The following is a 13706-nucleotide window of genomic DNA, read 5'->3' on the forward strand; positions in this document are numbered from 1 at the left end:
ACTCCCCACAATGTCCATATGTTCCTTCTCTTTTCTCATTTGCTATGGGTTTAGAAACCTTTGTGTTATCACTGGAGATTAGTGACATCAGAAGAATCTAATGCTTGTATCTTCATCATTTCAGCAACACACATAACAAAATAATAGAAAAGTTGTTATGGGGTAAATAAAAAATTCAAACTAGCTTTTTTTTTTTCTCCAAGAAAAGTAGATCCCACTACAGAAACATCTAAAAAAAAAAAAAAAAAGAAGTCCCATCTTTTTGTTTCAGTTGTAGTCTTACTATGCAGACTAGCTTGGCATCAAACTACTATACTTATATCATCCCACTACCTTAGCATTCAATAACTGGGATTATAGTCACAAACCACTGTATCCAGATAGTCCTGTCATTTTAATGGAAGACATATCAAACAAAAGTTGGAGGATTCTAACAAATGACATAATCACTACCTTCTATTTTAACTCTGAACTTGTCAACACCTCTGCAAAAATTACAGAGGGCAACTCTCTTGAAGAATATACCTTTTTACACCTAGACTCTCTTAAGACTTCAAAGCTTTTTCCCTACTAGTGGCTCATATAATCAAGTCTGAAGATGATCCCAGTCCTTAATGGAGTCTGGACTTTGGCTTTCTTTTTCTTCTTTAGGATTGAACCAACTGCCCTTTGACCCTGCAAACAACAACGAACCCCTGCAGTTTGGTAGTGCGACTGGCCCTCTGGTTGCAGATAGCCTCATTGAGAATGGAGGGGAATCAAGCAAGAAAAGAAAGAGAACAAATACTCCTTCGGGTAAGCTAGGTGATAATGGACTATCTTAAATCAGTGCTACCGAGTCATTTTAACCATAGCCTAAGAAGTTGCTGGCATTATGCTAGGCCTTGTAGAAAATGCGGAAACAAGTCAGATTCCTTTTTTCTTTTCATCTCATGAACGAGTCACATATATGAATAACTGATATTATCATAAGTCCTGTGGTGAATGTATGCAAGGGAGAAATGCAGAAATAAGGATATTTTCTAATTAAATTATTTTTTATATTAGTTATAGTTTATTTACCTTGTATCCCAGCTATAGCCTCCTCCCTCATTTCCCTCCCAATCCCATCCTCCCTCCCTCATCTCTTCCCTGCCCCTCTCTAAGGATATTTTGATTCACCTTTAGATATTAAGGAATGTTTCATAGCACAAGTGACATCTTTAGCAGATGCTCAAAGAATGGGTAGATTTGAAGAAGGAGGAGGTAAATAAAGAATTTTTATTTTTTATAGTAAAAAAAAATTGTATGAGTAACTATTTCACTATCAACTTGTCTTTAATGAACATGGGACAGGGTACTGTCACTTTATCTCTAAATCAAATAATTTCATATATTTCAGTTTACCCAACTCCAGCACCTCTCCAATGTATATTATGTCCATATGTCTACCGTTATTTTGAGATAGTATTTCACTATGTGGCCTAAGCTAGCCTCAAAATTATTATTATCTCCCTGCCTTAGTGACTGACTTGTGTGATTAGCAGTTGTACCGTCATACCAGGCCTTACATGTCTATTCATGTCCTTAGCATTACTTAAAATGCCTGAGAAACAGATTATAAGAATCCCTCAGAACAGCACAATATATTGTTAGCATTTCCTGCAATCTTTTCTTCATTCTTCTTTTCTCGTTGGCATGTTGTTATCTGAAATTTCTCTAAGCACATGAGAAAACAACACGAAAAACAAATATTAACTGATCATTCGATATATCAGGTTTTATCAGTTTACTGCTTAGTTATTCATTTGAAAGTAAGTCAGACATCAACCTGAGATACTTGGCCGCGCCTGATAAACAAATTCATAGTTATGGGTTGCTGTTTTTTTTTTTTTTTTAATTTTTACTCTTACTTTTCTTTTGCACTTGTAAAACTGACATGTTTGTAAACACATTATCATTTTCTGTCTCTTAAGTCATAGTTAAGATGTTTGCTAAATATGTGCTTGGAAAATAAAAGGACAACATAAACATTGCCTGTATGGAACCATTAATAAAGGACAGAGTTCTTTTCATAGAGCCCAGGAGCTGGCTTGAATTCTAACTCTGAAGATGTCTCCCTCTCCCTCCCTCCTTCCTTCCCTCCCTTTCTGTCCCTGTCTTTCTCTCACCTTAGAGTGGGTTCCTTACCCCTATGAGTTCCCCCTTGCTTCATGTGAGGAAGAAATGGTGCTAGAGCCTACTTCAAGGTATTGTCAGGAAAAGTAGTTGAAATTATGTATGTAGTATTTTATGTTGTATCTAGACACAACAACTTTAATAGAGTACAAATCTTTTCTAATTATATCATAGCCTCATCTTGTTAAGCATTGATGTATTTCACTTTTTAAGGTAATCTATTATAGACACAAAGTATGCCTCTGTTTGTGTATATGTTCTTATGAACTATTTGCCTTTTTAAAAAATGTTCAACATAGTTCAAATTTGTTTGATCATTTAGGGGCATCATTAATTATTTCCTACACTTAAATGTTCTATTAAAGTTTTCAAAGTTTACTAGGAAAGATTATAAAACGTTTATCTCTATACTTACTTAGCCAACTTATATTGGTTTTCTAGTTATTACAGCTATATTATATGCAAGGCCTATTTCTTTTCTGTAGTCTGGAGCCACTTATCCCTTGCAGTATTCCTTTAGCAATTCTTTTGCTCATTCTGATTAGTTAATGAACTTTGAAACTAACAAACCAAAAAGTCCTTTTAAAAAATCCTATTTAGCCTACTAAGTTCATTTGTTACATTTGTATGCTAAATAAGGGCAAAATTGGGTGTCATAGAACCTGCCATGGAGAGTGTACTCATGATCTAGAGCATAAACTTTAATACATTGCTCTTGGCTTCTCTCTGGATTTTTGATCACTGTTTTTGTTTGTTTGTTTGTTTTGTTTTGTTTTGTTTTTTCACTGTAATTGTCAGTGATGGGCTAGTCTCAAGCAATACCTTCCAAACTGTGGTTAACTCAAGGGGAAGGGAGAAGAGGTATATATTAATCTGAATTGTGAACAAGCTTTAAAGAATTTTGACATTTTATTTCTAATGAACATATTCAATGAGAGCCAAGTTAACTGTTGAAGATAATGGATTTTAACAGTAGATTACACTAATCTATAATTAGCAGCATCAATTTGCATTCAAATAATGAATATTCTGAAGTTCTTTAAAAACAGTGTGCTCTTTAAAATAGGTGGAATTAAGCTCCTGGAAGGCTAAATTAACTTCCTTGAAATTCTGTTCACACTATTTGCTTAGTGAAACTTTTCTTTGTTAAGTAGCACAAAGGTGACACCAATCTGGTTAAAGGACCACAAATTCCAAATTAGTGTAGTCTAAATTAATGGGGCCTTGCTATAGAAGGAGTCTCTTATAATTGTTCAGGTGGCCATCCTGTGATATTACAAATAGGTGGATTGTTTCATAATATAATTTCTTTCATCTGTAATGCTAGACAAAAGGAAGAGAGCAGAGGTTTTGCGAATAGGAACTTCTTCTTTTGTCACCATTTACTACAACATGGCAAAGAGGGAAGCTGGGATTCAAAGTTCTCATAGGAGTTACCAGACATTTCAGTTCTGAGCCACTACATGTTCGTCCATTTTGGCTCTTTCTACTTCAATGGGGATGAAGTGAACTTTAGCTCCACTTCCTCACTGCATATCTTCTTTCCTTCCTTTCTCATTCCTACTATAGTGCCCTTCTTCAGCAAACTGCTTGTCTCCTTTTGTATTAAAGCTAATTTCTTGAAGGTTACTGATGGTCTCCAGTGTTCTTTTATTCTTCCAAAGGTTCCTAAGTTTTTTTTTTCCCTCAAAGGTTCTTTTTTTTTTTATTTTAAGTCATTTTAATTTCACAATATAACAGGTTTGTAATTATAAATGCATGTCTGTAGCATTTACTAGGCGTTAACAATGACATGTAAAAGCAGAAAAAGCACACTTGAACTCAGTACACAACAAAATAATTAAAAAATTAAAAAAAATATACTCCACAGATATAGGCAAAATCCTCCCTGGAAATTTTTTTATCACTATATTATTATTATTATTATTATTAATTACACTTTATTCATTTTGTATCCCCCCATAAGCTGCTCCCCCCTCAAAGGTTCTTATGCTAGAAGTTTGGTGCCAAATATGGCACTATTGAAGTGATGACCTTTAAGAGCCAGTCCCAGTGAAAGGTATTTAGGCCATGGGAGTTCCTGCCCTGGTAAATGGATCAATTCTGGTCTCTATAAGTGGGTTTAGTGTTGCAAGAGTGTATTGCCTTCCACAAGACTAAATTTTTTAGAAGGGCTTGCCTGGCATTTTCTATTATCTTGCTTCCTTGTTTGCACACCTGCCCCTTTTTCACATGGCTGGTTCATTTGCTACCTCTCTGAAATGGAATGAATGATATAATTAGATGGAGGGACATTGCTCTTCAGACTCTCAGAATTAGAAACCAGATAACATTTTGACAAAGTACCCATTCTTAAATGTTTTGATATCATGACAAAATAAGTGGAGACAACCTCAACATTATAATTTGTACTGACAGCTTCCACCAGCTTAGCCAGGACACCTTTGTCTTCCAAGTTAACGTATATGAAGGCAGCAATAGTGTGTGTCTTCCTTTGGACCAGCCATCCCAGCTTGGCCTCCCTTTTGATGATTCAGCAAGGTATCTTCATTTTGTGATACAAAGCAGGGAGACCACCAGTTCATGCAAATCTACAGCATATGTCATCACCACCAGCTTCGCTTTCCTGTTCTCCACAGGAAAGTGACAGTATAGACCCCTGCATAAAGTGCAGGAGGTCTCTTAGGAAGGGAACCCCTTTTCCAGAAGTCTCTTTTCCATAGCCTCTACTTTTCTCCTGCTTTCTCTCTGGGCTTTTCTTGTAGGTCAGCTTAAACAGCTGGGAGTCTTGTAGTTTCAAGACTCAGTGAATGAGTTAATCACAAGACTCCCTTTTAACCACTTATAAAGGAAAAGCCTTTACAGGTATGGTTTGATGGTGGTGGAGGGGCTGCTATTTGACAAATCAGGTGAGGTTCTTTTGGGGTTTGATGGACTCCCCATTGGTAAAGTTCTCTGGCATTTTCTGAAACAGAGGATTAAAAACCAATTTGGTTTTTTGCTTCATGAGCACAGAAACTGGAGTCAGCTTCTTTGCCTTGATTCTCATTACTTTGGTTTGACTTAGAGGAGAGTCCTTAGGCAAACTGTAATCTTCTTAATCAATTTATTTAATCTGATGCTAGGAGAAACTTTTTGAATTGTCTTTTCTTTTATATTCCTTAGCTCCTTTTGCTAAGAAATCCATATATTCTTTATGTCTTTTTTCTTCCTCCATCTTGAATGTATTATTGTACATATTTATAAAAAAAAAATAAAAGTTTAATAAACTTACCCAAGGCTGAACATGTAGCAAGTGGCTTATTTGAGGGCCCTAACGCCAAGGCTGTTTGTAACTACTATGCTGTAGTTACTATGTCTGTCAATAAGAGGAACTCAGCCTCATTACTGAATCCTATTAAGTATCAGTGGCAGACTTGGGAGAGATGTTTTTGAGGGTAAATAGTACAGAATAAGATGAGCAGAGATTGAATTTCATCATCTCAGGGGATCTTTTCAATTTTTGAGATGCTGTGTTTTTTTCTTTACAGTTTTTTCTCCTGCTACTCCCCAAAACAAATCTTATTTCAGCCAGGGTAATGAGCTATACTTTTCCAAAGGCATTATCTTACCTATCCCATTCAGTAGTTTGCATAGCCTCACTTGTACATAAAGGTGAAATACAGTTCCTTGTGAGAACACACCCCTCAAGCAGCCACCAAGATTTTCTAAAAAGAATTCCTGTGAGCCACACGCAATGGCACACACCTGTAATCGCAGCACTCAGGGAGGCAAAGGCAGGTGGATCTGTGTGAGTTCACGAGCCTGGTCTACAAAGTAAGTCCAGGACAGCCAAGGCTACACAGAAAAACCCAGTCTTGGAAAAAAAAAAGAAAAAAAAAAAGAATACCTGTGCTTAATGGAGTTCTTGTGTCATTACCAGTTAAATGTCCTAAATGCCCAAGAGAAAGCTATGGGTGGAGTTTCAGATTCTGCCACCAGGGTAAATAAAATGGATTAGCAATTCTGATTCAATATTTTTTGCCACATATGACCACAAAACCTTAAGTGTCTGACTGCTTTGTGTCTTTGATCTTAAAGTGAGTTCAAAATTCTTCAGACTGTGCTTTCTCTAACGTTATAGGCATATACCTGTAGTAATATTTCCTTTGTCATTATCGTTACATAATTACTAAGATAACAGGGAAGTAAATTTCTTTGAAATGCCACTCTGTGTCAAATGAGTTTGTTAGGCGACAGGAAATTATAATTCCAAGTTCCTTTCTATGAGATGACACTGAGAACAGATTTGAGCACCAAATGAATTTTCAGAAGGACAGATACCAAACACTAAACCAGAAGAACCTATGAGCAAATGTGGAAGACTGAATAATGAATAAAATAGAATGAATTATATGTTCACTGGTATTCATAGCAAGTATCACTACTGTTTAGGAACAGGCAAGTAGGCAATTAACTAGGAATAATTATGATATCCTAGTGAATATCTAGTCATAGATATAGTCCTATTTCCATTATATTTTATATATAGGCTTCTATTGAAGGTATGCTTATATTTAAATATCTGATGCTGAGCTGGGGGTCATTGGTTAGTGATAGTGTATCTGCCTAGCAGTATAAGGTCTCGGTTTTGGTTCCCAGTATGGCAACAAACAAACAAAATATGATATATAATACTAAGTGGTATTGCCAAAGTTAATGTGAATAATGAATCATTCAGTATGAAAAAAGAGATCTCCACTCATTTTCTGCTTGCACTCACAATTGAATTCCAAGCGTCATTTCCTTCAGGAAAACTGTTAGTGATCCACATCACTGTGGTGATTCTCCGAAAGTATTTTCATAGTCATTAGTTTATATAGAGGAGATTATAATAACCAGAGAGGAAATCTAGCTTTGACCAACCATCACTGGGAATATTTGATTAGGATAATGACCCCAAGAATGTATTTAATCCTAGCTATTCTAGTTTGCTTTGATAAACACTATAACCAAAACCAACTTGGGGAGGGTGGGAAAGAAAGGGTTGGTTTGAGTTGCAAAGAACTCAGGAACTCAAGCAGGAACTTGGAGGTTAGAATAGAAGGCAGGAACACTCATTGCTGGCTTGCTCCCAGTCTCACATTCAGCACCCTTTCTTATATAGCTCAAGGCCATTTGCCTAGGGTTGGTACTCCAGGCAGTGGGCTGGGCCTTCCTATGGCTTCATGGATAAGTCCACAGGCCAATTTGATAGAGGCAGCTTTTCAAATGAGGTTCCCTCTTCCTAGCATGTCAACTTGACAACCAAGATTAGCCATCACACTAACTTATTATCAAGAATTTCTGCTGCAGTTTCTGACAAAGCAAAAGTCAACTGAGAAGACAGTGAAAATTTCCACCAATGACAAGTCTATAATACAAGGAACTGAGCCTACAAAGCTGGAAGAAAGAGGTTTGATCAGATATAAAGAACTGTATTGGAATGAGTTCTCAATGAAGTTGCTCAAGATCACTTGGAAAGGGAAATTCAAAATTAGATGAAAATAGTCATCTCTTCTTGGGAATGTATTCATTTCCTTTTTTTTTTTTCTAGAAAGGGGAAACAAACCAGGAATTTTTTCTGTGACAGTTAAAGCCCTTTATTTACCTTACACTCACAGGGTTGAGACTTTTATTTCATATGTACTTTAAAGTCCACAAATGAAAGCATTGATTGTTTTTAAAGAGAAAGAATGCCACCTTTTTTTTTTTTTTTTTTGTCTTGCTTGGTGTGTGGTATTTCTAGCATGTCAGCTGAATTATTATATTGCAAACAGTAAGAAGAACCTATTTTCCTTTCCAATGGAATTAAAATAAGAAAAAGATTAGACTAATCGCCCAACGCAGTTTCTTCAGTCCTTTGGACATTTTTATCTGATTATAGTTCCAAAAAATAAAACCATCTGAAGGGATCAAAAAGTAACTAGACTACTTTCTTTCTCAGGCCTGATAGAATCTCAATGAGAAAATTTTTGTCTTCAAGGACTATCTTGAGGAAGGGAGAATGAGTTTGGCACAGAAAAGGCATGGTAGAAAAATGCAAATACTTCTCTTAAACTTCTTCAATCATTAAAATAGCTTTAGAATGATTTTGTGAGCTCATTGCACCACAGCCTGTAGGAGTTAGTAGCTTAGCAGGCAGGGAATAAAAAGCCAACCTCATATGTTGGTGATAAACAGGCTAGGGGTAGAAAGTGATTCATAATATTTTAGAGTTGGAACATTTTTAAAAGGAAAGAAATTGAGACTAGGAGAAGGGATATATCTGAGGTCACATGGTTTACAAGAACTGGAGGTAATTACGACCAAAGCTATGTAAGCATTTCAATTTGGCTAACACTGTGTGTTTAGTTTATTGCTGCTAGAGAAAATGAAGTACTTACTTCCCCCATGCTAATATGATTTGCAGCAAACTAACCTGCATGTGAGACCCCAGATCACTTATGCTGCTACCCAGGGGGAAAACTCTTTAATCTTCAAATAAAGTCTTTGTGATTGGGAAACACTTGTGCGGGAATTACTTCTGGAGAGATTACACATGCAGTTTAGCAAATCAAAGAAGAAATTCTTCATGATACCTGCTGACTTTCATACACACACTTTCAACCCACCCTTAAGTCCACTTCATCTACATAAAAACATTTATAAGTATGATTTATCATTTGTTATATAATATTATCAGGGGGATTATTCGTCACTTGATTTTTTTAAATTTTTTAGAATTTATTTATGTTTTTTCTTTTTTATTATTATCATTTATTATAATTTGTTCAATTTGTATCCTGGCTGTGGCTCCCTCCCTTGTCTCCTCCCAATCCCACCCTCCCTCCTTCTTCTTCCCATATGTTCCTCCCCTAATCCACTGATAGGGAGGACCTCCTCCCCTTCTATCTGACCATAACCTATCAGATCTTATCAGGAGTAGTTACACTGTCTTCCTCTGTGGCCTGGAAAGGCTGCACCCTCTAGGCTGCACCCTCTAGGTGGGAGGTGATCCAAGAACCTACTACTAAGTTCATATTAGAGAAAGTCCCTGTTCCCTTTACTAGGGACCCCACTTGAGGACTAAGTTGGGGTTTGGGAACCTTTCCATTCATTGTCCTTGGTTGGGGTATCATTCTGTCACTTGATTTTTAAATTTAATTTTCTGTGAGAATTTTGTACATAGGTATTATACTTATATAATTTACATTTCTCCCTCTCTCCCCTCCAACTTCTTTTATGTCTTCTAAATTCATGATCCCTTCTTTAATTACATATATGCATGTTATATTTTATATTATATACATATTTACATATAAAAACAGGCTTAAGAGACTCTTTGTTGGCATTCATATGTATATGTGTTTTTGGCTGACTGTTTGAAAGTGGATAACCTATGATTGGATTCATCTCTGGAGAAGACTTACTTACAGTCTCTAGACGTCATTTCCTGTAGCTTTTCATGTAGACATAGGACCTTATAAGAGTCTCCCTATCCACCTTGTCATGTCATTGTGTAGGTGTCAATTAGGCAGTCATACATATTTTTTGAAATTTCATAGGTGAGCCTTAGAATTTACTATCTCGAAGTAGAAGTCCTACTTGTTGTTTCTTGCAATCTTTCTGGTCCCTCTTTTGCAATGTTCCCTGAGCCTTAGGTAGAGAAGCTGTGTTACAGATATATCAGTTAGGGATATATATTTCTAATCAGTTGTCCTCTGCATTTTGACCATTTGTAACTCTTTATAATGGTCTCTGTCTGTTGTAAAATAAAAATCTTCTTTGATGAGGGTAAGATCTACACTTATCTCTGGGAATAAGGACAAGTGTTTAAGATGCAGTTAGATGCCCACTCAATATGAGGGAATTCATGTGTGGTACTGTAAACATTCTCTACTGCCTGTGGCCAGTGATATCATAGGCCTTAAAAGAGAACCAACCACCTCTACTTTCAAATTTCTTGATTTTCAGTCAAACTTAACTTTAGTTCCATGGATCTCAATTTCAGAGTAAAGAGATTCTTACATATCATAAGGTTCTGTCCCTATCTCTTAGGTCAGTAAAGTTAAGGTCCTTTTTCCTGTCTTTTGGGCCTGTAAGAGCCTCTTGATATTGGTAAGAGAAAGCAGCATACTTACACATACAGTGAAATTTAGTTTGGTAGTGAATTTGTCGCTAACCCATCTTTTGACCTTCAGTAAATTGCAGAAGCCATTCCTCAGTGTCAGTTTTCAAATCTATTTAATATAGAAACCATTTTTAAAGCTGTAAAATACTACTTTGTGGTTAATGCACTGAACATTAGGGTTTGAGAGCCAGCATTCACCTACCATATTGGTTTCTCTTCTTTTATGAATTAAATCAAGGAAAGCATACAAAAACACTTTGTGATAAACAAAATGCACCCTTATTCTCATTGTATATAAAACCATTTCTGAGGAATGTAGCTTGAGGCCTATAAACTCCTCTAGCTCTAAATGTATCCTTCAGTGGGGATCAATGTCAGTGTCATTGAGAGCAGTTGCATGTACCACACTTACATAGAAAATTGAAATTAAGTGCAAAGAGGTCCTACAAGCATTTCTCTTTATCCCACGTGGGGTGAAACCCTGCACAAGTTCCTTTGGTTTATTCTTTACCTCTTTACAAACAACTTGAAAGTTCCGTCCTCCCCACAAAATGATAACAAATGAGTTAAGAACCTCCACATCCCAAAACATTGACATTTATTTATTTTTTTTCAATGCAGTTTATTCAGGAACCTTGAACAATCCTCGGACCCTGGGGAAAGCCAGCCCACAGCTTAAATAGCCTCTGGGTAGCCAACCCCAGCGTGCCACGTGGGCAATGCAGATAGATCCACATACATGGAAGCAAGCCAGATCCTCAGCCTTAGCCAAATGTGGAGTTGTTTGTGACAGAGAGCACTCACCATCGGGAAGGTGGAAGGCAGAAACCAGCTCCATCTTTAGGGCTCAGCATTATGCAGCTCTCTACAGTTCCCCCTTTTTGTTTTAGACGCATCAGGCAAGTGTAGAGGTCTGATCTCTGATATTAGAAATAAATTGGGACTTTGTACCGATGTTCATTTAGGTGTCATCCACCCAAAGAGCATCAAACCCGTCTGATACCTTTTTCTCAGAGGCAGGACCTGGGGCATCAACCCACATGCAATCAGACTTGCTCTTCTCTGGGTCGAAAGCGGCTGACCCTGAGTGCAGTGCTTAGCCTCGCATCCTGAGCGTAACATTTTAGCTTTTTATGGTAGCCAACCATGCTTGGGGAGACTGTCCTGCTTCAATGGCTGTAAAGGCCTGAATGGTCATGACTGCATTACGCTGTTGTGAGACTCTAATCTTGCATATATACCACAGGCAAACCAAGGAGACCAACACCAGAAGGCCTGCTAACGCTCCCATGCCCTCCCATTCCTTCAGATGATTCATGGCTGCAGCAATCCATGATGATAATTCTGTGGCTAGTCCTTTGTCCACTCTGGCAGAATTTACTGTGACAATGGCCACTCTCAGCTGCTCCATCGTAGTATTGAATTCTCCAGTCCAATGACATTTATTTTAAGAGTAACATGGCTAGCTTTTCTAAAACCTATCCTTAGGATTCTTTTATAGAATGGGTAACTGGCAGTGACAGTCCACTGTGTTGGGTCAAAGGAATAGTGTTGTTCTAGTATACCTGCATTTTATTTAGAAGTTTTTTTTCGCAACTTATGTCAAGACAGATTCTAGGTGAAACTAGCCTCATAATAATTCCACGCAGTGAAGAGATTTTATTTTTATGGATTTCAAATAGAGAACATTTCTGATGCCTTTTCAACATAATCATTCATATGAGGTTACCTCTTCTAACATATTAAAAATGAAAATACTTTTTAGGGAGCTGGTGAGATGGCTCAGCAGGTAAAATCACTTACTGCCAAGCCTGATGACCCATGCAGGATCTGTCACCACTCTAGAGGAGGTGGGACCTTTGAGAAGGGGCTTTGACTAAAGTCTCATGCAATGGTCAACTTAATTCAGAGTCTCAGACAATTTATACTGTGAAGGATAAGGTCACATGAGTAAACATCTCATGAGTTGAACCTGTATACAAGGACAAGACAGACATACAAAACCATATTTTTCAATAGAGACATATTACAGGAGAGTTCAGACATTTAATTGAATAACAGCATCAAGCAATAATCAGTAATTTGAAGGAAACTTATTCCTATGCACTATACCTGGGAGGAACATGAAAACACATTTCAAAATCAATTTCCTTTTTGAAGACATTGAGGTCACAAGACTCTTATCTTGGTTTCCTGGAGTGTTCTTACAGGCACCCAGAATTCTCCTCACAGGTCTCCATTCCTGAACTGTGTTCTAACAAGGACCCACACAGTAGAAATAGAAAACTAGTTCCTGCTAGTGTTCTCTTTAACCTTACCCTCTTGTACAGTTGATCACGTTCAGGGTCCTGGCTCCAACCTGAGAAAAGTTACTGCAGTCCCCTGAGCCTCATTCCTTCACTATGAGATGCAGGTGATAATAGTAAGCATGAAGCTGTTTTATAATTAATTCAGAAATTAAATAGTGTTTAGTATTTTGAATTTTGCTCAATTGATATTTATTTAGTCTTATCAAGTGTGAGTCATTTGGGTACGCATTAAGCTATCACAATAAGCTGTGAATAAGACAGGCATTGACCCTGCCTTCTGACACAGCCCAATGAGAAAGACAGCCATTAAGCAAATAATTAATTATTTGCACTCATGATAAGTGCTATGAAAAAAGGACTACTAGAATGAATACACAGTAAATAAGAGTAAATGTTTACTGAGTGGGTATTATATGCTGGGAACTATGCCAGGTAAAGAACTAAGTGCAATCACATAGGCAAAATGAAGCGGGAAGACAATTTCATGAGCTTTTATATTGGTTTAAGGTGGGCTTTAAGAAGCCTTTCCTGGTCAGTCAAGGAAATTTTGAGAGAAGGAAGTAAAATTGATGAATATGCTGGTTCAAATCATTGGATAGGGAAGGAAACGTGTTGTAAATGTGCTTTCTTGCTGCAAGATTAATTCCTGAAAGTCATGCAAGTCTTGAAAGGGGCATCTCCAGCATGGGAGTATATGAGAGAAATTTTAGGAGGCTTGTGTGACTAACCCATAGCCACCACAGGAGTTGAGTTTGCATCAGAATTTGGCATAAAGGCTGTAAAAGTGACAAGCCACTATCCACTGTTTTCGGATTCTTCTTTAAGTGCCATTTCATACAAATATAGTGGTTCTTCTGGCAAGCTGTTTTCTAATCTTGCTGTTTTTATTCTCCTCTCTTCTCCATAATTACACTGATGTACAATGAACAGCCAGAGAAACATTGACTAATGCATCTGAAATTATCTCATCAGGGTAACCACAAGATTTCAGCTTCTCCTGATTTTGTGCCAGGTCTCTGTTAAGTTGTGCTTCCCACTTTAGGTCTGTGAAGGGAGGACCCTACATCATTCAGGCTGGGGCTTACTGTCAATTAAGCCTGTTGTCCTTT

The 13706-nt window shown here is 37.3% G+C and overlaps 1 protein-coding gene across 6 annotated transcripts in view; it reads left to right on the forward strand.

Annotated features, from left to right (window-relative positions):
* Enox2 (ecto-NOX disulfide-thiol exchanger 2) overlaps positions 1–13706 on the forward strand; it is a 319919-nt gene that overhangs the window by 158330 nt on the left and 147883 nt on the right. For 4 of the 6 annotated variants that reach the window (XM_060374476.1, XM_060374478.1, XM_060374479.1 and 1 more), the window contains one exon: positions 652–795. The exons of the other annotated variants lie outside the window; for them this stretch is intronic. In XM_060374476.1, the coding sequence (XP_060230459.1) occupies positions 652–795 (144 nt within the window). The remainder of the gene's footprint in view (positions 1–651; positions 796–13706) is intronic. 6 annotated transcript variants of the gene reach the window in all.

Source organism: Meriones unguiculatus, chromosome X (assembly GCF_030254825.1).
Source record: "Meriones unguiculatus strain TT.TT164.6M chromosome X, Bangor_MerUng_6.1, whole genome shotgun sequence".
NCBI classification, from domain to species: domain Eukaryota; kingdom Metazoa; phylum Chordata; class Mammalia; order Rodentia; family Muridae; genus Meriones; species Meriones unguiculatus.